The sequence below is a fragment of the Lycium barbarum genome, chromosome 7 (assembly GCF_019175385.1).
Source record: "Lycium barbarum isolate Lr01 chromosome 7, ASM1917538v2, whole genome shotgun sequence".
Lineage (NCBI taxonomy): Eukaryota > Viridiplantae > Streptophyta > Magnoliopsida > Solanales > Solanaceae > Lycium > Lycium barbarum.
The window spans coordinates 96,736,067-96,763,488 of NC_083343.1; the positions used below are offsets into that span (position 1 = coordinate 96,736,067).

Here is a 27,422-nt window from a genome sequence, read left to right on the forward strand (position 1 = left end):
CCCGACCCGCTGACCCGACCCACCCATCTTATACCTATTTCCTTGCCCCTCTTTCATTATATCATAACGATTAAGTCCTAATCTAACCCATCTCCCCTCCTCTTCTTCCAACATCGATTTCAAGCAAACAAATGTGACTTTTCAACTTTTTTTTGAAGGATTAAAGGAGTAGCTCATCAAGGTTAGTTCTTATTTAAAGTCGAAAATGGCTATTTAATGTGGTGGGTAAAGAATCTGTCTATGTGGGGTTCATAGTCATGTGGTTTTCACGTTTTTTGTCTGTGTAAAGGGATAAAACTATTGTTTAACATATAAAGTTTCATTCTTTTTATGATTTTGTTCCTCTCTTTTGTGGCCTTGAAATGTGTCGTCATTTTAGGGTATTTTATTCACGTTTTTGTCTCTGTAAATGGTGTAAAAGTAGTTTTTAATATGTAAAGTTTCTGTCTTTTTATGATTTTGTTCCTCTCTTCTGTTGTCCCGAAATGTATTGTCATTTTAGGGTATTTTAGTCACGTTTTTGTATTTCCTATGTATGTTGTTAATGTGGTCCCTCATTTTTTCTTTTGTTCTTTTCTTTGCACGTGAACTTTATTGAAGAATGATTGACAAAGTGGAAGTATTATTCAACTTTGGGGGTGAATGGGTCTGTACTCCTCAGTTATTATATAATAAGAATCTGGTACATTATTGGCATGGATTTGACCCAGATTTGCTGTCTTATAAAGACTTATGTGAAGAGTTCGAAAAAAAGATGATTTTTTTTAAAGTTAACCAACTCTTAATTGCTGGACCATCTGGTAGGTACTACATAATTGATGGAGATGATGGTATTAGGGCTTTGCAGTGCCTCCTTTGTTATGAGTTTCGTAAGATTAACTTGTTTGTTGTAGATGCTACTGATTTGACAATCCATACTCATAACATTATTCAACATTTAGAAACATATCATGTAGATGTTGAGATAGCATCTGATGATGAACTTGGTCTTGAGGACTCTAATTCTCATGTTGATGCTCCATCTGATGTTGAGTATGATGAAGAAGAACGTGAGGGTTTTAGCAACCAAAGGAGGAGAGTAGTAAGTGATAGGTTGGAGAACTTTAAGGAATTGGAGAAGGGTATGACATTTTCTGGTATTGTGGAAGCTAGAAGAATAATGAATTACTATGCAATGGCTAATGGTTATGGCTTGAAGATTAAAAAAACAGACCCCACTAGGGCTAGATATGCTTGTAGAGATGGATGTCCTTTTAGATGTTCTATTTCAAAGGATACAAAAGAGCTCTACTTTTCGTATCCAAACCTTGAAACGAAAGCATGATTGTGAAACCATGTTATAAAAATCCAAGGGCTGATGCTAAGACATTAGCACAATACTTTAAGAGAAAGGTGCAAAACAATCCAAAATACACTGTTAAGGACATGAGAATGGAATTGGAAAAGGATTTCAATTTGAATGTGACAAGGTCCAAGGTTAAAGGACTAAGTTGATGGTCCTAGAAAAGTTAGAAGGCAGTTTCAAGGATAATTTTAACAAGCTTGAAGCATATGGGGCTGAATTAAAACAGTCTGGACTGATGTCGCAATCCAGATTTCGAAAGATGCTTTTGAGCAAGGTAAAAGGAGGTTCTTGAGGATGTACTTGTGTTTTAATGCTTTGAAGCTAGGTTGGAAAAGTGGCCTGAGACCACTTATTGGTTTGGATGGTACTTTCTTGAAGGGAAAAGTCCAAGGTCAGTTGTTGGTTGCCATGGGACAAGATTCTATGAACCAATTCTACCCAATTGCTTGGGCAGTGGTTGACAAGGAAACCACCAGAACATGGTCATGGTTTGTGGAGCTTTTGAAGAGGTCTTTGGATTTAAAAGACGGGGCTGGAGTGACCTTTATTTCTGATATGCAAAAGGTACAAAGATCTATTTTGTTCTCATTCTGATTTTTTTTTCAAGTTATTTTCTCTTTTATCATTCTGATTTTTTAAAGTTCTGTTTGTTAATTTTGATTCTGGCAGGGGTTATTGGATTCTGTGAGAAATGTTCTTCCTCAAGCTCATCAAAGATATTGTGCTAAACACATTGAAACCAATTGGTTAAAAAAACGGAGGAGTGGGGAAATGAGAAAGTTGATGTGGTGGTGTGCTTGGAGCACATATGATGAAGAGTTTAAAGATCAACTTAAAAAGCTAGGCAAATTGGATGAAGTTGCTGCGAAGGACTTGGTAAGGATTTCACCTGAGGCATGGTGTAGAACATACTTTGATACCAAGTGTAAGAACTCAATGGTTGACAACAACTTCATAGAATCTTTTAATTCTTGGATTCTACAAGCAAGGGGTATGCCAATTATCAAAATGTTGGAGGAAATAAGGGTCAAGGTAATGGCCTTGCTAGGAGATAATGAAGACAAAGCTAGGAGTTGGAAAACTAATTACAGTCCACAGTGCATGAAGTTGTACAATGATCATGGGGCAATAGCACATGGTTGCATTGTTAACTTTAATGGTGATTATGGTTATGAGGTGTCAGAGGGTGATGATAGACATACTGTCAACTTTGAGCAAAATAGATGCACCTGCAGGATGTGGGACTTATCTGGGATACCCTGTGCTCATGCCATAAAGGCATTTTTGCATAAGAATGTTGATCCAGTGACACAAATTCACTGGTTTTACAGTAAAGAAGCCTATCTGCTGACTTACAAGCATAAAATGCAGCCTGTTAGAGGAGTACAGTTCTGGAAAGTTGATCCTGCTCATGCAATGGAGTCACCTGGAATGATAAAAACACTTGGAAGACCCAAAAAGAAGAGAGATAGAACAATAGATGAAGCAAGTAAGACGAAGGGTGAATGGAGTCATTCAAGGAAGGGATCTATAATGACATGTAGTAAATGTGGAGAAGAAAATCACAATGCAAGAGGTTGTCACAAGGTAAACATTTAAATAAAGGTTTTTAATATGCAGTCTATATTTTACTTTTCTTGATTTCAGATTTCATTTATCTAAAGCTAATTCTAGTTGGTTAGTGTTATTCTTCTCAATTTGCTTTCAAAGTTTCAAGCTTTAGTCCTGTAGCTGATGTTGATGTTTAAAGCTGTCTCATTTTAAAGTTTGTTTGGTTTACAGAGGGAAAAAGCCGGACAAATTCCAAAGAGGGGGAAGGGCAAGGAAAAAATTAGCCAGACCTCAAATGGAACTCAACAATCTGGCCAGAGCTCAAGAAGCAACTGTTATGAACTTGAATTTGGTACATAGCAATCTCAACAATCGGGCTTTGAAACTCAAATTGGTACTCAACTATCAATGGCGTATGGACCTGATATTGGTGATGACGAAGACCCAACATTGCGGCCAAAAGTCATATCTGAAGCTGATACATTGCTGGCCATGAGGAAGACGAGAATGAGGTCACCAACTGGTGGTAGAAGGATTCAATTCACCGGAGATCCAAGCGGAGTGTCAACTCCTGCCAACTTGCCTTATTCACCGACAAAGACAACTTGGAGGGGAAATGAAGCTGTTACATGCACCCAGTTACAAGGTGAAGTCAGGAAAATGCGTATCAAGATGAAGGCAAGAAAGGGGCAAGGAGAACCAGCCCCTGATGATTGTGACATTTGAATGTTTATTTTGTGATGCTTAGACATTTCAAACATCCTAGCATTTAAAGGTTAAAGTGGTTAACAGTTGGTTTTTGTTATTCTAATTAGTTTAACCTTTAAAGTTAGCATGCAAATGTTAAGTATGTTCTTGGTAAAGTTAAGTATTTTGTGAATGACAGGGAATTATGTTAAGTATATTTTTAGTGAAGCTGTGTTATGGAATCATGTTAAGTATGTTGTTAATGAAGCCTTGTCTTGTTAATATCGTTTGTTTGGTGAAGCCTTGTCTTCTATGTTTAACCAGTGCGCGAACTCTAGAGCCGAACAGTTAATGAAGAGGCTCTGTAGTTTGGAAGTCAATAAGTTCTTCAACTCCTTTCTAAGAATCTTTCTAAGCTGCAGACCGGGGTATTGAAGCTCTGAAGTAAACCCTTCTAATCTTCTTGTATGGTACAACCTGGTAGAAACAAAGTCTATCAAATCTGCTTGGGAAAGTTCACACCTATCTCTCTTGACGACAAATGAAACTGGAATTTCCCCAACTTCCTCATCTCTGGCTCTGAACAATTGAATAAGAACAAAGTGGATGAGCGCTAGCAACATATAAGGAAATGATATTATGCAATCCTTTAAAGCTCAGCACAGAAGTTTGGTGATAAAGGATTGAGGAGTTTGCATAAGCCACAATAAGTAAAGAAAAAGCTCCTTTTCGTATTGTTGTCATGATTCAATGTCATTTACTGCATAACAACTTGGTATTTTGATTCTCACATATCGATTCTTAACTGATTGGTTTATCACAAGTATTTACTGCAAAAAAGAAATGGAGCAGCTTATCAGAACTTTGTGACAACTTTAGATAGGCTGAAAGCAACCTCAAGGCAAAATTATCTGCAACTGACAACTTTATAAGTGTTTAAATAACAAAGTACCACACACATCATCATATTGGACTTAGATCACATGATATGTGATTAGGCAACTCTCACTTTATTAGTATATGAAGGAAGAGCACAAAGAACACAAATAGTCCAAGAGAATAAAGCATTCCAATCTTGCCATAAAACTATTCCAAAGTTACTTAGAATAATCCTATTGCTCCAGACCATGAAGATGAGATTACCACTCTGTTTCACAATCCACAATCCACAATCCACATTCAGTAGAAACCTAAAAGATATTGGTATCGACGATTTACAGAAACTACTAGCATATTAACTGTAAGAATGAATTCAATTAAAAGGAGACTTTAGTTTGGGACCTTCCAAAATATTAGACACAAATAAAACTCTATCCAACTTTCACTAGGGGTGTTCATGGTTCGGTTTGGGTCGGTTATTGGTTAAAACCATAACCAAACCAATTTAGTCGGTTTTTAAATGTCTAAAACCATAACCAAACCAAGTAAAATAATAACCACCGGTTTGGTTATTGTCGGTTTGGTTCGGTTTGGTTCGGTTTTTCGGTTTATGACTAGCCGTGACAATTCAAATATTCTCTCTCTACATTCTTCAAATTTCTTATGAAGCTCTTTTTTCCTCACGGCCCACAAGGGTGAACTTTGCTGCATATTGAGGGAAAGACACGCTGTTGGCAAATCAGGTGGACCAAACTTACAACGCAGTTTAGATTCAAAAGAACAAGTCAAACAGAGGTTTCAAAATACAAACAACCCTTATGCTTACGACTTATTAGAGTTGGGCTTGGATTGTTGGACATATTCTTTTAAGACACGGACCTTAAAAATAAGTAGACCAAAATTAAATTAATAATTAAAAGGTATAAAATATCTTTAATTATTTATGAAAAGCTAATATTATACATATAAATAATTATAAATTTTATGTATATAATTATCGGTTTGGTTCGGTTATTTATTCGGTTATTTTTTACTATAACCATAACCAAACCAAATATTATCGGTTTTTCAAATTTAAAACCAAACCAAACCAAATGTCGGTTATTTTATTCGGTTTGGTTAAATTTTCGGTTTGGTTTTGGTTTTAACCAAAACTGTGAACAACCCTAACTTTCACCACTCTAAGAATTCAAATCCATTTAATTACAGAGACATCTTCTCTATCAAGCTAACTTTCAACAATTAATTTACTCTTTTTTTCCGTTACAAACTGATATAATACATAAGGCAAAAATGAATATCTTAAAACTCTGTGCCAAAATCGAACACCATCATATATACTAGACATGTACCAAATTAAACAACATTGTATAAATTGGAAATGAAAGAGTAGCTCATACTAGACAAAGGCTCTATATGCACGCAGAAACACATTATGTTGTCATGTTTAAGCTATTATAGGGACCCTAGACTATGGAAGTGATTTTATGAATTTGTAACCAATTGACCGCATTAAGGATTAAAGAATAAATTAAAAAGTTCTGTATTTAACTTGGATACCATTGTCAATAGTAGGGTCAGAAGGAACAGTCAAATTCTTCATGCTTAGGAATTGATCAGATAGTTCAAATGTACTGACCATCTACATTTATCAGGGGTTGCATCAAGCAGTTTGAAGGTTGAGGCTTACCAAGTACCTTCCGTAGGAGTGTGAACGGCTCCCTTCAACAATGCAACCAGGAAACAAAATGCATCTTCTTCACTCATGTAAAGAAGAAGTAGACCTGCCACGAATCCCATGCCCTGCAATCAAAATGATCAGTATCATCCCAAATTAAACCCCACCCACCACATTAAATAGCCATTTTCGACTTTAAATAAGAACTAACCTTGATGAGCTATTCCTTTAATCCTTCAACAAAAAAGTTGAAAAGTCACATTTGTTTGCTTGAAATCGATGTTGGAAGAAAGGCGGGGAGATGGGTTAGATTAGGACTTAATCGTTATGATATAATGAAAGAGGGGCAAGGAAATAGGTATAAGATGGGTGCGTCGGGTTTGGTTTAATTAAGATTTACTTTGGCTGATTTTCATTTAAATGACGTGGACCAATAAATTTTTGCCACGTGGCATCTCTGGTGTTTTAAAATCACCGTTAGTGAATAATGACATGAATGAGCCAAAAAGGTAACGACAGTGGCATATTTGAGCCAATCTTTCAACGAGTGGCATAAATGAGTCATTTCTGATAGTTCGATGGCATATTTGAGCCTTTTTCGAGTAATAAATGAAGTACTCCCTTTGTCCCATATTACTTCGTCACATTAATATACTTGACTTTTCACATTCTTTAAGAATTAATAAATGAAGTACTCCATTCATCCCATATTACTTGACCACATTACTATACTTGACTTTTCACATTCTTTAAGGATTAATAAATGAAGTACTTTCTTCGTTCCATATTACTTGGCTACATTACCAAAAATATATGTCTATTTTTCTATTCTATATTTTTCTTATTTCTAATATATATATATATATATAGATAAATTGTACATTTTAACTAACTACTTTTTTTATCCCACGTAGACATATGTCATAGTACTAAATATTTATCTCTTCTCATATATACACATATGTACTTCAAATTTAATTCTCCGATACATTTATTTCCTCCGTGCACTTATACTTGTTGACTTTTCAAGTTCTTTCAGAATTAATAAATGAAATACTCCCTCCGTCTCATATTACTTGGCCACATTACAAAACTACTTTTTTATCCCACGTGGACATATGTTATAGTACTGAATATTTATTCTCTCCTCATGTATACATGTATGCACTTCAATTTTAATTCTCTGACACATATTCATTTCCTCCGTGCACTTTTACCTGTTCATAAATGAAGTACTCAACATTAATTAAATACTTTAATTTTACTCTTAGTAATAAATGTTCTTGAAAATAGTGAATTTTTCTAATGTATTCATTGGAGAGAGATAAGGGTAAGATAGTAAAATATATCTTTTATTTATGATTTCTTAAGGGGCGTGCAAAAGGGAAAATGACAAGTAATATGGGACGGAGGGAGTATATATTTTACCATAATATTCATATTTATTGGTGTAAATCTCAATAGCCTTCAAAAATGATTTGAACATGAGTAATTAATGTGAAGGGTAAAATTATATAATAAGAACAAAAATTTCTTTCTCTTGATATACTAACGTGGACAAGTAAAAGTAAACGGAGGAAGTGATTTTTATCCCCGTTTTTCTTCTTTGTCAATACTTTAAACGTGAAGAGAGAACGAACAATAGCAATGCAAATTTGTACCAAAAGTTATATAAATTATACACTTTAATCTAACTACTTTTTTATCCCACTTGGACATATGTCATAGTACTGAGTATTTATTCTCTTCTCATGTATACACGTATGCGCTTCAATTTTAATTCTCCTACACATAACTTTTTCACTTTTAACTTTTCACGCTCTTTAAGAATTAATATATTTTATCATAATATTCATATTTATTGGTGTATAGTCTCAATAGCCTCAGAAAATGATTTGAAAATGAGTAATTAATATGAAGGATAAAATAAAAAGAAGAAAAATTTCTTTTTCTTGATATGTTAACGTGGACAAGTAAAAGTGAAGGGAGGGAGTGACTTTTATCCCCGTTTTCCTTCTTTGTCAATACTTTACTTATTTTACACTCCTTTGCAGTCTCTGATTATTATTTCTTTACATTTATAAAATGTATTACTTTATATTTTTATTTTGGAATTAAAATTTGGTGATTTACGATAACATATATCTTTCTAATTTTGATTTCTTTGTAACAATTTTTTTTATCTATAATTGTTAATATAAAAAATTATAATATATTTTTTAATAAATTTAATAAAAATATTTTATTAGTTTTGCTTTTAAAAAATCCAATATGTACAACAATGGTTCTTATGTTTGGATCTGAATAGTTAGTTAATTGAAATGGATATCAACCTATCGGTATATACATAAGATATTAAATAATTTAAAAGAAAAAAATTCTAGAATAAAATTTTACTTTTCCCTCATATTCTTACTAATTTTCTTTTTCATATCGATAAACAACTTTCATTGTCATGACAATGAGAAAAAAGTCCGACTCTTTCCATCTCAAAGACTTAATTATGTTTTTAATTTTTAAACTCAATTTTTTAATTATGACTAAAGTGATGGTACATAAAATACATTGTGTATATGTTGCTATATATAATAATAATTACAATGTTTTTAAAAGTTATTTTCAAAATACAAACCTTAAAGACTGGTTAATTAAAGTGAATAGACATGTTCGCCCCGTGCGTATTGCAGGTACATATATATACCTGAATATACATGTATGGCATATATATAGGTATATGGTGGCCCAATTGCCCCTTTGTCCATAAACAGACTGACCCGGCCCAACTACAAAGCTAAAGGGGTAATACCCCTTTCTCATTTCCCATTTCTTCAAGGGGGCAAACAACCTCTTATGTTTTGTTCTCTTCAGGGTTTACAAAAAACCCTAGCCGCCGCCATGAAATCTTCCTCTCTCCTCTGTCAATCTGGTAGAAGAGTTCAGCTTTTGTATGCCTCAATTAATGCAAACACTCGTTCTTACCAAACACCACCTAAGACAGGTAATTCTCATCCCTCTCTCTCTTGATTTTCATGTTTTCTGTCAATTCAGTACACATTTCATTTATTACGTTGGCTCAACCTCCTTGAACCCTCAATTCCTATTGGTTCTTCAAGAACGAGTTGGATCGAGGGAAGATTGACTCGCAATCAGCCGTTCGATTAGTTATCTGATGGCCAAAGACAAACACATCTGTCAGAAATCCCACAAGTCCCACATCGTATGAAGACTAGGGTTTCACATTTTTTGGGGTTCTATAAATAGGACCCCTATTTCATTGCGGGAAAAGAGAGAGTTTGGACACACCTATGCATATGAGAAAACCCTGATCTTGAGTTTTATGCTCATAACTTGGGATTTCAAGTTAAAAATTTTAAAGACTCGGCGGCAAGTTGAGGCTCCAAATCCATTCTTGAACCAAGTTGCACAACAGAACGGTAATTACTTATCATTTTATCGCTTTTATTTAGTTCTTTACTGAATTTAGATGTTGATGCAGTTGTGTGTGATTTAGTTTGATAGTGTTAGAGGATGATTGCTTGTTGTGTTGTTAGCTTAAGTATTGATTCAGATACTGCCTAGACTAAGATGTGCTTAATGATTCTTGGTTTGTTGTTTAATATTTGGATCATTGATGTGCTTGTCCATTTTGTATCAAGTCTGAATTTTCATGCACAGGCTAAGTAGGGATTTGTTGTGACTAGTCTCTGTGATTGATCATCTCAAGTAAAAGGAATTTGAAACTATCAAAGATTTAGTATAAGCTTTAAAACTGGAAATGGCAAGATGACTATGTTTGCTATTTATGTGTTAAATGGTCCTGCTAATTTATAAACTAGAAAAAATGAAATAACAACATCACTCCCTATCAAGTATATAGTTTGGTAATTTCAAATAGAGCTGTTTGTCAGTTTGAACATGGAACTTGTCATATGGTCTTCGTTGCTTCATTAAAGTTGAATTACTAGTTCTTAAAAAAAAAAAAAAAAAAAAAAAAGAGGTAAGAGGGGAGAAGTAAATGAGAGGTCTGTGTTTGGACTTGTTTAAGTCTCTTTTGGTAAGCTGTTTGTGTTGTTGCCTAAAGTTATAATGTAGATAGGGAATATGAATTACCGCAGTTAAATAAAGATTGGCACAATTGTTTAGTTTCCCCTTAGGACTTGAAATGTTACCCCTTTGTCACACCCTAACCTTACTAGGGTTTGATGGGCACCCGACCCCACATCCGGAGCCGAGCGAACCCACAGACTCTTAATACAGACATAATCTGTTCGGACTCTGAAACCAAATAAAAGTAAAAACATAGTGAGCTCTCAAAAATCTTTCTTTTATCGATGTTTTCGAATTAGACAAAATCTGTAATCATATAGAGTCTAACACATAATACAGAATGACATATCGGCTGATGGAGCCGCTCACAAAACTGACGTACTATACCCACGACTCTGTCTGCAAAGTCTCTAGCATTGATCAGAAACCATAACACATATACTCTGACTCGGCAGCACTCCAGGAGAAAATGGAGCTTGCCAACTCTGCTGGAACATCTTCTATAGTAACTTCACATCATCTGGGTGTACCTGCGCGACATGAAACGCAACCCCCGAAGAAAGGGGGTCAGTACAGAATATGTACTGAGCATGTAAGGCATGAAATACAACAAACAGAACCATAATCGGAACAAGAAGTACAGAAGTAAGCACATTATCCGGATTACCAAAACGTTTATCTTCCAAACTCAGAGCGTGTACGCCGATATCATAGATCAGAAAAAGTGCAAATCCAAAACACAAAAATACCAGAATATCAAAATGCTTGTTCTCTAGACACAAATCACATATACTGAGGTCATATGTCAAAGAGGAGTACAGAAAGTACAATACACACAGATGATGTCATAAGTCAGACGGAGTACAGAACGTACCGAATACTCCGATGATGTCATATATCGGACGGAATACAGAACGTACAGATTGCTCAGATGATGTCATGTATCGGACGGAATACAGAACGTACAGAGTGCTCAGATGATGTCATATATCGGACGGAATACAGAACGTACAGAGTGCTCAGATGATGTCATATATCGGACGGAATACAGAACGTACAGAGTGCTCAGATGATGTCATATATCACATATGCGTCTAACAGAGCCCGGCCCTCTAGGGAGGGACGCGGTGAACAGAGTCATATGCCAAAATCATATGTCATGTATGCATATAACAGAACCCGGCCCTATGATAAGGGACGCGGTAAACAGAATCATCATATAGCAGATCCTGGCCCTTCAGTGAGGGATGCGGTAAACAGAATCATCATATGCCAAAATCATATATCATATATGCATGTAACAGAGCCCGACCCTCTAGTACGGGACGCGGTGGACAGAATCATCATGTGCCATCCTGGCCGCCACTCCCAACTCATGATGATATAGATATGCATATAACAGATCCCGGCCCGCCTATGAGGGACGCGGTGAACAATGCAGTGGAATGCGCACGATAACATATCCTGGCCCGGGACTCAGTGAAAGATACATTAAGTCATGCACGAGCAGAGTCGTGAGAAACCATATGCACATAAATCAAGTCTCGATGGATACGTACACTTATCGACATTCGGAGGCTCAGAAACAAGTTTCGAGTCAATCCGAGTTGGTATATGATGTGGCGTGGTTTTACGCCACAATCGATGCTTTTTTACTCTAAGTTTTACTTGTTTTTAAGAAAGCCTATGTAATTTTACGTGGTTTTTAGTGTTTTTCAGGTAAAGGAACAGATTCGGCACAATCACAGTTGAAGTGCAGAACCAGGTCGTAAATTGAAGTTTACGGTCCGTATTCTACAATACGGGCCGTATTCCATGGTCGTGTTTAAGGATAACAGAACCAGAAAGTCAAGCTGAGAAGATGGTGGTTTACGAGCTAGGTTTACGGACCGTATTTCAGTTTACGGTCCGTATTCCATCACGTATTTAACCAGTTGAGCATCTGGCAGAAAGTCGAAGTATTGGATGTTGAATTACGACCATGCTAAACTACTTTACGGTCCGTAAACTACTTTACGGTCCGTATTTCAAAAGGGGAAGTTGCACACAACTGAGCAGCCAACTTGGGCGTAAACCAATTTTACGGTCCGTAAAGTGATTTACGGACCGTATTTCGCCATGACGGGACTAAAGTGCAAATCTGAAACTTCTGTAATTCCAAAACCTATAAATAGCCTTTGTAGGGTTTTTAATAGACATCAGTTATTATATTTTTTGTCTCTTGACTTAGAACATCAAATACTCTCTAGTTTTTGAAGATTCAAACATCAATTCAAGTATTATCAATTCATCTTTTCTTTCAAAGTAAGCAATTATGAATTCTTCAATTTTGTATTTCTTGTTCTTGGTCATGAATAGCTAAATTCCCTTACTAGGGTTGTGAACCCAATGATGGGTGTTTTGTGATTGAGTTTGTGATTGATATACAAACAATGAATTATTAGGGTTTAATTATTCTTCATTCTTCATTCATAATTAATGGTTGCAAACATTGATTAAAGCCATAAACCCTAAATTTATTTGGAAAAATAATTAGGGTTGGTAAGAATAATTAACAAGAACTCAAAGCTTTAAACTTTGTTTAATAAATTCACTTAGGAATAAGAGGAATTTACTTGGCATGATTAATCGTTCTTCATAATCACTTTCTTATATTTGGGAAAATCAAAGAAAGATATAATCTTTATTTATTGGGAAATAGTAGAGATTCACATAGAGATTAAGTGCATTCATATAATGATCCATTACAAGTATATCAAGATCAATACCCATGATCATACACTCTATCTGACGGGGACACAACCTTAGTATCTTTTACCATAAATATTCACCAAAGCAATAATTTAGCAACTAGTCATAGAAAAACCAACTTTTACAAAAATTATCGGATTAAGATATTAGACCTAGAACTTAGCATCTACGACTTTAGTACCCTTTTCACACCATATTCCCTGTGGGATTCGACCCCAACCTTGTTGGGTTACTATATTTGACAACGTCCGCTTTATACCATTTATAGGTGTAATTTGAGCGTATCAAATTTTGGCGCCGTTGCCGGGGAATACGGTTTTGAAATTACTAAATAGTGTTTGCTTTGATTAAAGTCTTTTGCTTATTCCATCACACCTTGTTTGCTACTTTATGTAAACCAGGTGGATATGAATCAAAATCAGCAAAATCAGCGTGCGGGTAATCAGGTGAATCGGTTGAACAATCAAACGGATGAATCTGATGATGAGAATATTTTTGCTGAACTGGTTCAAGAGGAGGACTATGCATCTGCCATTGTTCAACCTCGAGTTGGAGCATCTACTGTGAAAATTGACTCATCTCTTTACCAGCTACTGAAACTTGAGGGTAATTTCGGAATTCTACCGAGAATGACCTTCAACGTCATTTGTAGAATTTTGTGGATGTGTGTGCTAATCATGTCCAGAACAATGTTCCACAAGATGCGATTCGGTTGAGACTATTCAAGTATTCCTTAGCTGGAGAGGCAAGAACATGGTTCGAGAAGCTGCCCCGAAATTCAATTACTTCATGGGCAGAGATGGTCACTGTTTTTCTTAAAAAGTGGTATCCTCCTAGTAAGAAGGCTGAGATTCGAGACAACATATCTGAATTCAAGCAGCGACCGGGGGAACAACTATATGAAGCCTGGGAGAGGTTCAAAGAATATCTGCAGAAGATCCCAAATCATGGTTTTCTGGAAAATATATTGATGGAGAAGTTTTACCGAGGGTTAGATCCAGTGACACAGTCAGTAGCTAACAATGCAGCTGATGGGTGTTTTATGAACAAGACCTTCCGACGAGTGACCATAATACTTAACAAGCTGACAACTCATAATCAGGCTTGACACTCGAACAATGCTGATGTGGTACCGTATGGTAGTGCTATGCTCTAGAATATAGTGAAGGAGAATCAGGACACCCAGCAAACATTGGCAGAACTTGCAACAAATATTTCCTTGCTGACAAAGAAGTTTGATGAGTCTCAAATCAAAAAGGTAAATGTTTGTGAGGAAGATGCAGTTTTGACAAAAGGGATGTACCATGCTCCAGATGGTCCATTCCTGGATGGGCCACCTATGCAGGTTGAAGATGCTAACTATGTTAATAACTCTCAAGGGGGTTATCAAAGGCAGAATTACCAGGGTGGCTATCCGAATCAGAATCAGAATCAGAATCAATGGAGACCTCAGCAAGGTCAAGGTGCTTACAATAACTCTGGGAACTACAACAATAACTATGGTGGTGCGAACCAAGGGAGCTACAACAACAGCAACAATTTTGGGAACAAGAGTTCCAACCCTTATATACCACCGAAAGGGCAATCATCAGAGCAGGGTAGTTCGAAAGTTGAAGCAATGCTTGAGAAGATTCTGGCAAATCAATCGAAGTCTGAGAGAACTTTATCTGGGTTGACAGAAACAGTGGGTTCTCATACAGCGGCTATTCAGAAGCTTGAGTCGCAGATGAGGGATATTTCTAGAGAGCAGCACCCTCCGAAAAAGGGAGGACTTCCAAGTGACACCATCCCAAATCCGAAGAATGGGGGAGGCGGTTTAAACAATGTGTTTGCCATTACTACTAGAAGTGGCAAAACAATACAGGGAGCTGCTGAAGAGGTGATTGATCTTGAGCCGATAGATGAAGAGAATGAGGTGCAGTCTGACGCACCTATTATTGCTGATGAGATCCCTGCTGACAAGAAGGTTGCTGATATTCCATAGATGGTGAGAGAAGCTGATGACACTAGCAAGCAGGCTGTAAAAGGGGTTCTTCGCCCTTTGACACAGCTCTTCAAATCTAAACCTCCTTTTCCTCATAGGTTGGTAAAGAAGAATGAAGATGCTAAGTTTGAGAAGTTTTATGATCAGCTGAAGCAGTTATCTCTGAATTTTCCCTTCTTGGAAGCTGTCAAGGAGATGCCCGGTTTTGCAAAATATCTGAAGGAGTTGCAGACCAAGAAGAAAACGGTGCAGCATGACACCGTGAGTTTGACTCACACTGTGAGTTCCATTATTTCAACTACAACTGTGAAGAAAAAGGGAGATCCTGGGGCGTTCACCATTCCTTGTTCTATTGGGCACCACGATTTTGCTCGCGCTTTGTGTGATAATGGGGCGAGTATAAATTTGATGCCTCTTGCTATATATAAACAATCAGGTTTGGGGATGCCAAGACCGACTACGATGAGGTTGCAGATGGCTGATAGGTCTATCAAAAGACCTGTTGGGGTGGTTGATGATGTGATTGTGCGGGTTGGGGAATTTTTGTTGCCCGCTGATTTTGTGATTCTTGACTGCGCTGTTGATCGAGACATTCCTATCATTTTGAGAAGACCTTTCCTTGCTACAGGGAGGGCGCTGATGGATTCTGAGAAAAATGAAATAAAGTTTCGAGTCAACAATGAAGAAGTGACCTTTCAGGCTAGCAAAGGGATGAAGTTACCAAGTGCTTACGAGAGTATCTCGGTAATTGATTCAGTCGATGTTGTTGATGAAGTAGTGGAGTTCAAAATGGAAGAAGAGAGTTTGGGTGAGTCTTTGGCTGGTATTTTGATGAATTTCGATGCTGAAGACATGGAAGGTTATGAGGAGACAGTAATTCACTTGTTGGGTTGGGCTCATACACATACCACCCAAAGAAGCTGAGTCTCGATCTCGAGAATAGAACAACTCCTCCAGCAAAGCCTTCAATCATTGAGCCGCCTAAGTTTGAACTTAAGCAACTCCCATGTCACCTGAAATATGAGTTCCTTGGTCCCGAAAATACATTACCGATGATTGTTTCAGCCTTATTGATTGAGGAGCAGAGTATGCAGCTTTTGAAGGTGTTGAGGCAGTATAGGCGTGCTATTGGTTGGACCATAGCAGATATTCGAGGTATCCCATCTGGAATCTGTGAGCACAAAATTCAGTTGGAGGAGGGCAGCAAACCCAATGTAGAGCATCAGAGGCGACTAAACGAGAATATGCAAGAGGTAGTCAAGAAAGAGATCATCAAATGGCTAGATGCAGGTGTGGTTTTCCCGATTGCTGATAGTAAATGGGTGAGCCCGGTCCAATGTGTTCCTAAGAAGGGCGGTATCACTGTTGTGCCGAATGCCAAGTATGAGTTGATCCCGACCAGAACTGTCACCGGATGGAGAGTTTGCATGGATTACCGCAAGCTCAATACATCCACTTGCAAGGACCACTTTCCTATGCCCTTCATTGATCAGATGCTTGACAGGTTAGCAGGGCGTTCTTACTATTGTTTCCTCGATGGGTATTCGGGCTACAACCAGATAAACATTGCTTTGGTAGATCAGGAGAAGACCACTTTCACTTGTCCTTATGGGACATTTGCATTTAGCCGGATGCCTTTTGGGTTGTGTAATGCACCAGCCACCTTTCAGAGGTGCATGATGTCAATTTTCTCCGACATGGTGGAGGATTTCTTGGAGGTGTTCATGGATGATTTTTCCGTGGTGGGTGACTCATTTGAAGATTGTCTTGGCCATCTGGGTCAAGTGCTGAAAAGGTGTGAAGAGAACAATCTGGTGCTGAATTGGGAGAAATGCCATTTTATGGTGAAGGAAGGAATCGTCCTCGGTCACAAAATCTCTGAAAAGGGGATCGAGGTCGATCAAGCAAAAATTGATGTGATTTCAAAGCTTCCTCCACCTATCTCAGTCAAAGGTGTCCAAAGTTTCTTGGGACATGCTGGGTTCTACAGGCGCTTCATCAAAGATTTCTCTAAAGTTGCAAATCCCTTGTGCAAGCTTCTTGAAAAAGAGGCTAAATTTGTGTTTGATGAAAAGTGCCAGAAGGCGTTTGAGGAATTAAAAGAGCGTCTCACTACTGCTCCTATTATTGTTGTTCCTGACTGGTCCCTACCATTTGAACTGATGTGTGATGCTAGTGGTTTTGCAATAGGTGCAGTGCTTGGGCAGAGGCACAATAAAATTATGCACCCGATCTATTATGCTAGCAGAACGCTGAATGCTGCACAGATGAATTACACAGTGACGGAGCAAGAGCTGCTTGCCATTGTGTTTGCCTTCGAAAAATTTCGGGCCTACTTGTTAGGGTCCAAAGTTATGGTTTATACTGATCATGCAGCCTTGAGATACCTCATGGCAAAGAAGGAAGCAAAGCCACGACTGATCAGATGGGTGCTATTGCTGCAAGAGTTCGATTTTGAGGTAAAAGACCGAAAGGGTACTGAAAACCAGGTGGCTGACCATCTCTCTTGGCTTGAAGAAGCTGGGAGACCTTGTGATGAACTTGATATCGATGATGCTTTTCCAGATGAAAGGGTGTTGGCAGTGTCGATGGAGGTAGCACCTTGGTATGCCGATATTGCCAATTATTTGGTGACAGGTATAGTTCCCGATGATATCAAAACTTATCAAAAGAAGAAATTCTTGCGGGATGCTCGGCAATACTATTGGGACGAGCCTTATTTGTTCCGAACATGCGCTGATAACATCATTCGGCGTTGTGTTCCGGAAAGTGAAGTTATGGCAATTCTAAAGGCATGCCATGACTCTTCTGTTGGGGGTCATCATAGTGGAAACCGGACTGCAGCCAAGGTACTTGAGTGCGGGTATTACTGGCCGACTATTTTTCATGATGCTAATCTTTTGGTGCGGTCCTGTGATCAATGTCAAAGGCAAGGGAATATCGGCAGAAGGCAAGAGATGCCTATGAATTTTGTTATGGAGGTGGAAGTGTTTGATGTCTGGGGGATTGACTTTATGGGACCTTTTGTGAGTTCTGGTGGAATGAAATACATCTTGGTAGCTGTGGATTATGTGTCAAAATGGGTAGAAGCGGTGGCTTTACCCAATAATGAGGCCAAGAGTGTTATGGGGTTCCTTAAGAAGAACATATTTACTCGTTTTGGTACTCCGAGGGCGATAATCAGCGATGGTGGATCCCACTTTTGCAATAAAGCGTTCGCGGGACTGATGGAGAAATATGGTGTAAAGCATAGGGTGGCAACGCCTTATCACCCTCAGACAAACGGACAGGTCGAAGTGTCCAATAGGGAGATCAAAAGTATTCTAGCAAAGACAGTGAATGCCAATAGATCTGATTGGGCCCGCAAGCTCGATGATGCTCTATGGGCATACCGGACTGCTTTCAAGACTCCAATTGGGACTTCACCCTTCAAGCTTGTATTCGGGAAAGCTTGTCACTTGTCGGTTGAACTTGAACACAAAGCTATGTGGGCGCTGAAGAAGCTGAACATGGACTGGGAGGAAGCAACCAAGCTGCGGTTGTTCCAATTAAATGAGATGGATGAATTTCGGTACCAGGCGTATGAGAGTGCAGCCCTCTATAAAGAAAGGATGAAGCAATACCATGACAAGAAGATTCTGAAGCGAGAGTTCTACAAGGGCGACTCTGTATTACTGTTTAACTCTCGGCTGAAGTTGCTACCGGGTAAGCTTAAATGCAGGTGGTCTGGTCCGTTTGACGTGGTAGGTGCCTCACCCCATGGCGCGGTTGAATTGAAGTCCGGAGATGGTACTCGGACATTTAAGGTGAATGGGCAGAGATTGAAGCACTACCACATAATGGTTTCGGAGGAGAGGGTTGTTGATTGCTACAGGTTGAAACACCTCGGAACGAACAATGATCTGGTGTACCAAGATAAGAAGTGATTGGTCACCACCGTCGTGCCGCGACGTTAAATCAAGCGCTTCTTGGGAGGCAACCCAAGTGTAATGTTTATTTTTCTTTGTTGTTCTTCGTACATATAGGGTAATGGTTGTTTTGGTGCAGGAATATATGACAGAAAAATTCTGCTGAGATACAGGTAAGTTCAGTTGTCTGACACTGTTCTGCAACATTGCAAAAGACGCCTGAAGTATACGGACCGTATTTCACAATACGGCTCGTACCACAGGGCGTATTTAACAATGCTGCAAAACAGTGAGCACTGTAATGTAACATGCTGGTTTACAACCACGTAGGACGGACCGTATTTCACAATACGGTCCGTAAACCTGAACGTAAACTAACATGAGACAATACAGTGTACTGCCCGATATAACATCTCTAAATACGGGCCATAAATCAAGTTACGGACCGTATTTAGAACAAAAATAATAATAATAATAATAATATATATATAACGCAGAAATTTAAATAAAACCCCAACGATTTAAACAAGGGCAGATGAACCAACCACTCTAATCGACTTCCCTTCATTATTTCTCCTTTCACAAATCAATACACCACGATCTCCCTCCATCTTCACGTCTTCTTTTCCATTTTCTTCCATCCCCACGACTACCCACCATTAAACCATCACCTTCCATCTCCCTAACCACCATAAATACGCAAACTCCACCCAAAATCAAAACGCATCCCACCAACAATTCCATCTCACCAAGAATTCGAAATCTCCCTCTGCCCTAGGTTTAATTTCGTGTGTGATTGCAGTGGTGCTCTAAAAATCTGTGCTTCTAGTGGTCTGATTCATCATTGAAAGGTATGACTCATGCTCCCCATCCTTCTTTTATATATGTGAACTTGAACTTGGTGGTAAGTGATTGTTTAGACTGGGTTTGTGAAATTAAGTGCTTAATTCCCTTGGTTAATGATCTTGTGAGGGGGTAGAGGTGTTTAATCATTTTTAATACTCGTGGGTAATTGTTAATCACACCCAAATGGGTTGGAGGGCATTCCATACTTTAAATTTCAATATTTGAAGTTTTGGTCTGCCCACCAATAACTTAACTCTTGTGGGAATTACTCAAAATTGGTAGAAAATGGGTGAAGTCTGAGTAACCCAAATCCCCGAACACAATGTGAGACCAAGATGTGGAATGGAATTTGGAATCAACATATATATATATGTCTGTGGTACAAATTACGACTGCACTTTACGGACCGTAATTCACTTTACGGTCCGTATTTAAGCATCTTTGAGTGGACAGAATGGTATCCAAAAGGAATCCCAGTTTACGATCTAACTTTACGGACCGTATTTCAGTTTACGGTCCGTATTTAAGCTTATAGATTGGGACAAAATTTTATCCACTACAAATGCTCAGTTTACGATCGTACTTTACGGACCGTAAACCAGTTTACGATCCGTCTTTTGTGTTTACGACCACAGACAGAACATATATGTTGTGCACAGTCAAACTATCTTATTTTTGGTTGGATGTTCCATGGTAACTAATATGTGGTGTCTTTTGCAGGAATGGGTCAGAAAAGGAAAGCAAGCAAAACGGGGGCCCTAGGCACGGGCAAGAAAAGGAAAGCGCGCTCGGATTCAAGATTGATGGATGAACCTTCCAATTCGGAGGGGGAACAGTCAGGATCCGAGTACGCCGAGGTGATACCACCACCAAAAGTCAGGAGGGCCCCACCCAAGACAAAGCGGCAACCACATCACAGCCCTCACCTATGACCCCGTCCAAATCCACGTCGGAAGCCTCCCAGTCTGAAGAGAGGGATTCCGACGCGGAAGCATCAAGCAGGGGAGCTACCACCCAAAATCCACCAGAGAGTGACTCAGCAGGGTTGAGTGAGGGCAGTGATCCGGTTGATGGAACGCCGCCTAAGGGTCGCAAGCTGGTCGTAAGGACTAAACAGTTGGATGAAGAGAAGCTGCGGTTCTCGGTAAAGGGGTCAAAGGAGTTGTATGACCAAGGGATGGCCGGGTCTGAGAATGGTGGGCAGCCGTCGAGGAAAATATTTGAAGAACGACGGCTGATTTTCGAGGGTATTTCAGCTCACCCACAGCTGGATGATACCATCAAAGGATACAAATTAGATGCCTTCACTCATGAGCCGGGAGAATATGCTCCGCATATTGTGCGGGAGTTCTATGCATCCTATGGGGCCGTCTTGAGGTCGATGAAAAAGCCAAGTCTTGCCTGGCATCAGATCCCAATGCTGGAAAATGTGACGGTCCGGAACTCCCTGGTTGATATCTCCGCCAAAGCCATCAACAGGGTCCTGTTTGGTGATGACTTTGTGGCTCCCACTGATCTGAGCCTGTTCTTAGACAAACGAGACAGGAAGGACAACAAATCCGTCAGGGAATGGACTGCAGCACTTATCACATCTGAGCCACATGAGCAGAAATGAACTAACGATGGGAAGGTAAACATCACTAAAAGCTGTTTGTCCACAGAGGCCAAATTTTGGTGGACTTTGCTGCGGTATCGGATCACTCCAACACAGGCAGATAATACCCTTTCCACCAATCAGGCAGTCACTATTGCCTCCTTCATATCGAGATACCCGATGGATATTGGGGAATTGACAGCTGAGGAGCTGCATGTCCGGGCACACAAGCCCAACCAGAACATGGTCTTTCCGTGCCTTATCACGGCATTATGTCGACGGGCAAGAATAATTCCGCTTCCAGAGTGGGACGGTACTATTACAGCCGCACATGTAGGGGATTGGAGGAAAAACAAGCCGGTAAGCAAAAAGGACCGGGAGGCAAATCAGTCCGGTGATGACGACGACACTCAGTTAGAGTTGAGTCCGAGCCGTGCTTATGGGATTGATCCAGTAGGGTCCGAGTTTGGTCCTGCTACTACTGGGCCTGAGGTTCCCACGACAGGTATTTCTGGTACTGTCCATGCACAGGAGGCCGCTGCCACACTTGGTAATTCTGAGGCAAGACCTCCACCACCACCTCCAGCCACACAGGATCATCCTTCGGGGTCCGCCACTGCTGCTGCGACAGCCGAGCCTGCTGATCCAGAGCTAGGATTGCTGCACTTCAGTCCTGCTAACTACAACCAGATTGCAATTAAAGCGGTGCGGACCGAAAGGAAAGTAGACAAAATCTTGCTACAATTCAGGCCGACGGTGAAGAAAATAGTGCAGCAGCTGGTTACTGAGGCGACCACAAAGATCCGTGCTGAGTTTCAGAAAAAGTACGAGGTGTATCAGGCTAGGCTTGACAGCTTTGAGGCGAGATTGTTGACTCGAGAGCAGACCGCACTCGGAGGGGAGTCTAGTTCCTTGAGGAGTGAGTTGGAGAAGCTGAGAAAGGAGCTTGAAACACTCAAGGGGCACGAGATGATAGACACACCAGCACCACACCCCATTTTGCTTACCACATTCAAGGTGCTAGACTTGCTGGATTCTGAGGAGGAGACGGAGGAAGCCGAACCATCTGTTCGAAATACTGGAAAAAGGGTCCTTGCCTCATCCGAGGACCCAGAGGAGTTGACTAGGAGATTAAAGAGGAGTGAAAAGGAGGATCTGCAGCAGGCGATCTTTCAGTCACTAGTTGAGCCGCAGCGCCAACCAGGAGAGTCCTCCAGTCAACCGCCAGATGCGGCAGGCCAGTCATGAGGTGCTCCCAGCACCAAGGTACCATTTCCTTTCCCTCGTTCTTATAACTGGAGCACTGAGACAGTGCTTGATTCTTGAGTTGGGGGTGGGAGTAATTGATAGTAGAATAGTGTAAATATGTGTTTAGGAACCCCCTCGGCTTTTCTTTGCCAGAGTTCTTTTCCTGAGGGGGGTTTTATTTTGTTGAAACTGGCATGTTTAGGATGTTGCTTAGGTTGAATAGAATAATTTTGACTTATTTGGTGTTACTTTGTAACTGATGGTATGTGTTGTAGCTTGTTGAAAATTTGGACCCCTCAGAATTTTTGAAAAATGCATACTTAGATCAGTTATTGTCTGACATGATTGATTCTTTATATGACATTGTGATTATTGGGGTGTTGTGTGTGAGGAATGCTTGCTTAGGAGTCACAAGTGTAAAGATGATTGTCCTTATGCCGATGTGAGGGTGAGTCGTTAGTTTAATTCTGTTTACGCATGTATAATCTAGAACTTGCCTGGTTGGTCTTGTTGAAATACGAAGGTTATTTTGGTTGTGAAATGATCTTAGGCTTTCTTTGTCAAAAGTCACTGTGCCTAAATAAGCCTCTCCAAAAGCTGAAAATATCACTAGTGTCCCTGTTTGAGCCTTTTTGACCTTTTTCTTGGTTGGCCGAATGAAACCTCAACTGTTGTGTAATTTAACCATCTTCGCACCCGTTCCCTCCTTGATGCTACTAGATAGACGAGGCCAAGCGCCTAAGTTGGGGGTGAATCAAATGTGAAGTGGATGTTGAGAACAAAAGTTGGGGGTGGTGGAATTTGCTAACAGAGAGTCGATGTGGTAGTTCACCAAAAAAAAAAATCAGAAAATTTAAACACAAAAAGAATTGCTAGCTGGATAGGAATAAAACAACATCGAGGTCGAAAAATGTGAAATAAAATAAAAGGGGTTGGAAATAAAAGAGGCGAATCAAGGTAAAGAGATGTTGTAGTGTCAAGGAGGGTGAGTCACTAATACCCAAAGAGTATCCTACCCGTCCCTAAGCCTACGTTACAAGCTGGAACAAGTCCTAATGTGATCACAACCGAACGAGCCTAGGATGGAAACATAGAAAATAAGGGCAAGCCTATGGTATTTGCATGTGTAGATATGAATTTCTTTGTGAGTGTGAGTGTTTTCTTTTCTCTTTCATCTTCGTCCCATTCTTATTGTATATATGTGTGTTGGGACATTCTTTGGTCTATGTGAAGGCATAAGGATGAGAGTTGAACAAAATAAAGTGACTGCCGAAAGTAGCGTCTGTGTGCACAAAAGCAGGTCGATAATGTGATGGCATGTATAGAAGCTTCATGGTTAGTCATAACGGTCTTCAAGTGTGTATATTGCTTTAAAAATTACAGTTGGGGTGGTCAGTTGGAAGGAAACATGCATGCCAAAAGTTCCAAGTCAAAACCGATGTAGACATTGTTATTTTATGATATCTAAGTGTTAGATTGAGTCGTTGTGTGGTATGGCCTGCTTGAGGACAAGCAAATACTTTAAGTTGGGGGTGTTGATGTGGCGTGGTTTTACGCCACAATCGATGCTTTTTGACTCTAAGTTTTACTTGTTTTTAAGCAAGCCTATGTGATTTTACATGGTTTTTAGTGTTTTTCAGGTAAAGGAACAGATTCGGCACAATCACAGTTGAAGTGCAGAACCAGGTCGTAAATTGAAGTTTACGGTCTGTATTCTACAATACGGGCCGTATTCCATGGTCGTGTTTAAGTATAACAGAACCAGAAAGTCAAGCTGAGAAGATGGTGGTTTACGAGCTAAGTTTACGGACCGTATTTCAATTTACGGTCCGTATTCCATCACGTATTTAACCAGTTGAGCATCTGGCAGAAAGTCGAAGTATTGGATGTTGAATTACGACCATGCAGTTTACGGACCGTAAACTACTTTACGGTCCGTATTTCAAAAGGGGAAGTTGCACACAACTGAGCAGCCAACTTGGGCGTAAACCAATTTTACGGTCCGTAAAGTGATTTACGGACCGTATTTCGCTATGACGGGACTAAAGTGCAAATCTGAAACTTCTGTAATTCCAAAACCTATAAATAGCCTTTGTAGGGTTTTTAATAGACATCAGTTATTATATTTTTTGTCTCTTGACTTAGAACATCAAATACTCTCTAGTTTTTGAAGATTCAAACATCAATTCAAGTATTATCAATTCATCTTTTCTTTCAAGGTAATCAATTATGAATTCTTCAATTTTCTATTTCTTGTTCTTGGTCATGAATAGCTAAATTCCCTTACTAGGGTTGTGAACCCAATGATGGGTGTTTTGTGATTGAGTTTGTGATTGATATACAAACAATGGATTATTAGGGTTTAATTATTCTTCATTCTTCATTCATAATTAATGGTTGCAAACATTGATTAAAGCCATAAACCCTAAATTTATTTGGAAAAATAATTAGGGTTGGTAAGAATAATTAACAAGAACTCAAAGCTTTAAACTTTGTTTAATAAATTCACTTAGGAATAAGAGGAATTTACTTGGCATGATTAATCGTTCTTCATAATCACTTTCTTATATTTGGGAAAATCAAAGAAAGATATAATCTTTATTTATTGGGAAATAGTAGAGATTCACATAGAGATTAAGTGCATTCATATAATGATTCATTACAAGTATATCAAGATCAATACCCATGATCATACACTCTATCTGACGAGGACATAACCTTAGTTTCTTTTACCATAAATATTCACTCATATCAGGATACTCATATCAGAATACTTATATCAGAATTACTAAATACTTATATCAGAAGGTGCATACGAATCATAAACAAACTCTAAATCAAGAGTAGAGTTACCTCAAAGTGCACATCATAACTTACTTGGCTCTAGGACATGCCAAAAGAAAGAAAGGGTAAGCCTTACATACCTGTGCCATGACCAACTAGTTACGCTTATTTTCCCAAACTTGCTAATCTACATTTAAGAGAATTGACATAATCATTAGATTCATCGACATACACTTGTCTTGGTTTTTCAAATGAATTCACTTATATTCTACAAAAATTTCGGCAGCATCTCCCCTGTAAATACAACGTCCCCGAGAATCTAGCTCGGCCAATTTAACAACAACAAACCCGAGAATGAAACTCGGCCACATTATCAACAACAATACCAACAATCAAATCTCTAACTTCAACAATTGTTTCAAAGTACATCCTAACATTAACAATTCTTCTACACAATCCGACGACATTCCATTTTCATTCAATGCAATCACATATATTCAAGCTAACACAAATGATCCCGCATTCAAATATTTATCCGAAATCATTCTAACGTGATTTAAGAACATTTTAAACAATTCACACAACATTCAAACAACCCAATTAATATGCTACTTCACCCGACACCTTCAAGGTGCAACAATAACAATGACAACACATTTTCTTTCCTTCCAAATTCACAAACTACACCAACAATTTACATGTTAACAATATTATCCATACAATATAAGAATTCATACTAATGTCACATTGACTTCTTCAACATCCCTTCAACAATTACAACTTTCTTTCAAACCATCAAATCTTTATTTTTAGTATAGAATCTACAACAACAACAATCAAAATACTAAATAACATTATTTCATTCTCTCTCTACACAACAACACACACACACGGCCAATACTACACATACACGGCCACAACCTCAACATCTTACTTTCATGAATTCCATTCATTTCTTCCTACCACAACATGCACAACCACTTACAATACATAGAAGATGAGATGAAACCTTACCTTCTTTCTTATGACTCCACAACTCTCGGCTAGGATTAAGGCAACACCAAAGGAATGATTTGCTTGCTCCAACAACTATACCACGTCGTAGAGGACCTTCAAATTGGTTGAAAGACTAGAAGAAAATATTTTTTTCTTGAGCACCTTCCATGGCCAAATTCGGCCAGCCCCTTGGCCGAAGGTCTTTCTTCTACTTTCTTCAATTTTTCTAGAATTTGCAAAGTGAAGAATATATCTTATTTTGCCCCCACCTTTATATATATATATATATATATAGTTCCCCCAAGCATGTGAGGGGCACATGCCCTCTCTAGATGTTTCTTAAAATAACTAAATATGACCACTTGTCTTGTTATATAAACTTTGGTCCATTCAAGAATTTTCTTGAATACTTGTGAAATTCCCGTTTTGCCCCTAGTCTTCCACAATATTACCATGGGACATTTTGCGAATTTCTCTTTTTGGCCTTAGCCTTTCTCAATATTTCCATACTAATAATAGTCATAAATAATATTCATAACAACTTGTATATTAAAATTATTTTTGAAAATGGTCTTGCCCTTAACTTACCACGACCACCTTGAAATATCCGAATGTATAAAATACGGGATATAACATCCTCTCCCCCTTTAGAACATTCGTCCTCGAATGTTCAACTGATCTCATGGGGTCTTATAATACTTCGGGGGTTCCTTTTATTGTTATTCTTTCCTTCATGTCCGTTCTTTATCCTTCGCAACCTTCGCTTAACAATCCAATATGGCCAAAGGTTTTTCCTTGCTCTCATACTCCTTAAAATATATCACTGCGTACTTAGGTACGTCGCCAGTTTGCCCGCTAGGAGGGATTCAAGTCATGGCATAAACATGTCATAATTCATGTTGGCAAGAAGCATCCTCTTAAGGTACCTTTCATTCTTTCCCTTTATGTCGGCCTCACGGTACACTCATTGTTAATTCGTTTCTACTTCTTCCATGTATTCTTTTGATGTGCCGACATGTTTCGAACTCCGGTCCCGAGCTGATAAATTTTTCCTCTTCAGGAGCCTGTCAGTTTTGCGGTTCCTTCTTCAGGTCTAACATAATGTGCTCTTTTTATCCTTACTC

General features: G+C 38.9%; 1 protein-coding gene, 1 long non-coding RNA gene and 1 other non-coding gene across 3 annotated transcripts; 1 reads left to right on the plus strand and 2 right to left on the minus strand.

Moving 5' to 3' along the window:
• Nucleotides 1-593: 593 nt before the first annotated feature.
• LOC132603596 (uncharacterized) lies at nt 594-3,811 on the plus strand. Its single transcript, XM_060316722.1, has 3 exons — nt 594-1,909; nt 2,015-2,932; nt 3,128-3,811. Exons 1-3 carry the CDS (start codon nt 1,640-1,642, stop codon nt 3,254-3,256), a joined length of 1,317 nt encoding a protein of 438 aa, XP_060172705.1. The 5' UTR covers nt 594-1,639; the 3' UTR covers nt 3,257-3,811.
• A 381-nt stretch (nt 3,812-4,192) lies between these two features.
• On the minus strand, nt 4,193-6,490 carry LOC132603597 (uncharacterized). The gene is made up of 3 exons (XR_009568430.1): nt 6,352-6,490; nt 6,153-6,265; nt 4,193-4,413 (listed from the first exon to the last, which is right to left on the minus strand). It is a non-coding gene; the product is annotated as an uncharacterized LOC132603597 (long non-coding RNA).
• A 7,296-nt stretch (nt 6,491-13,786) lies between these two features.
• On the minus strand, nt 13,787-13,892 carry LOC132604768 (small nucleolar RNA R71). Its single transcript, XR_009568869.1, has one exon. It is a non-coding gene; the product is annotated as a small nucleolar RNA R71 (small nucleolar RNA).
• Nucleotides 13,893-27,422: the final 13,530 nt, after the last annotated feature.

Excerpts from the sequence above, each read along its gene's own strand:
- LOC132603596 (XM_060316722.1), top strand. The coding sequence starts at position 1,640 with ATGTACTTGTGTTTTAATGCTTTGAAGCTAGGTTGGAAAAGTGGCCTG. Across the intron at positions 1,910-2,014 it reads TTATTTCTGATATGCAAAAG|GGGTTATTGGATTCTGTGAG; the intron begins GTACAAAGATCT and ends TGATTCTGGCAG. Across the intron at positions 2,933-3,127 it reads ATGCAAGAGGTTGTCACAAG|AGGGAAAAAGCCGGACAAAT; the intron begins GTAAACATTTAA and ends TTTGGTTTACAG.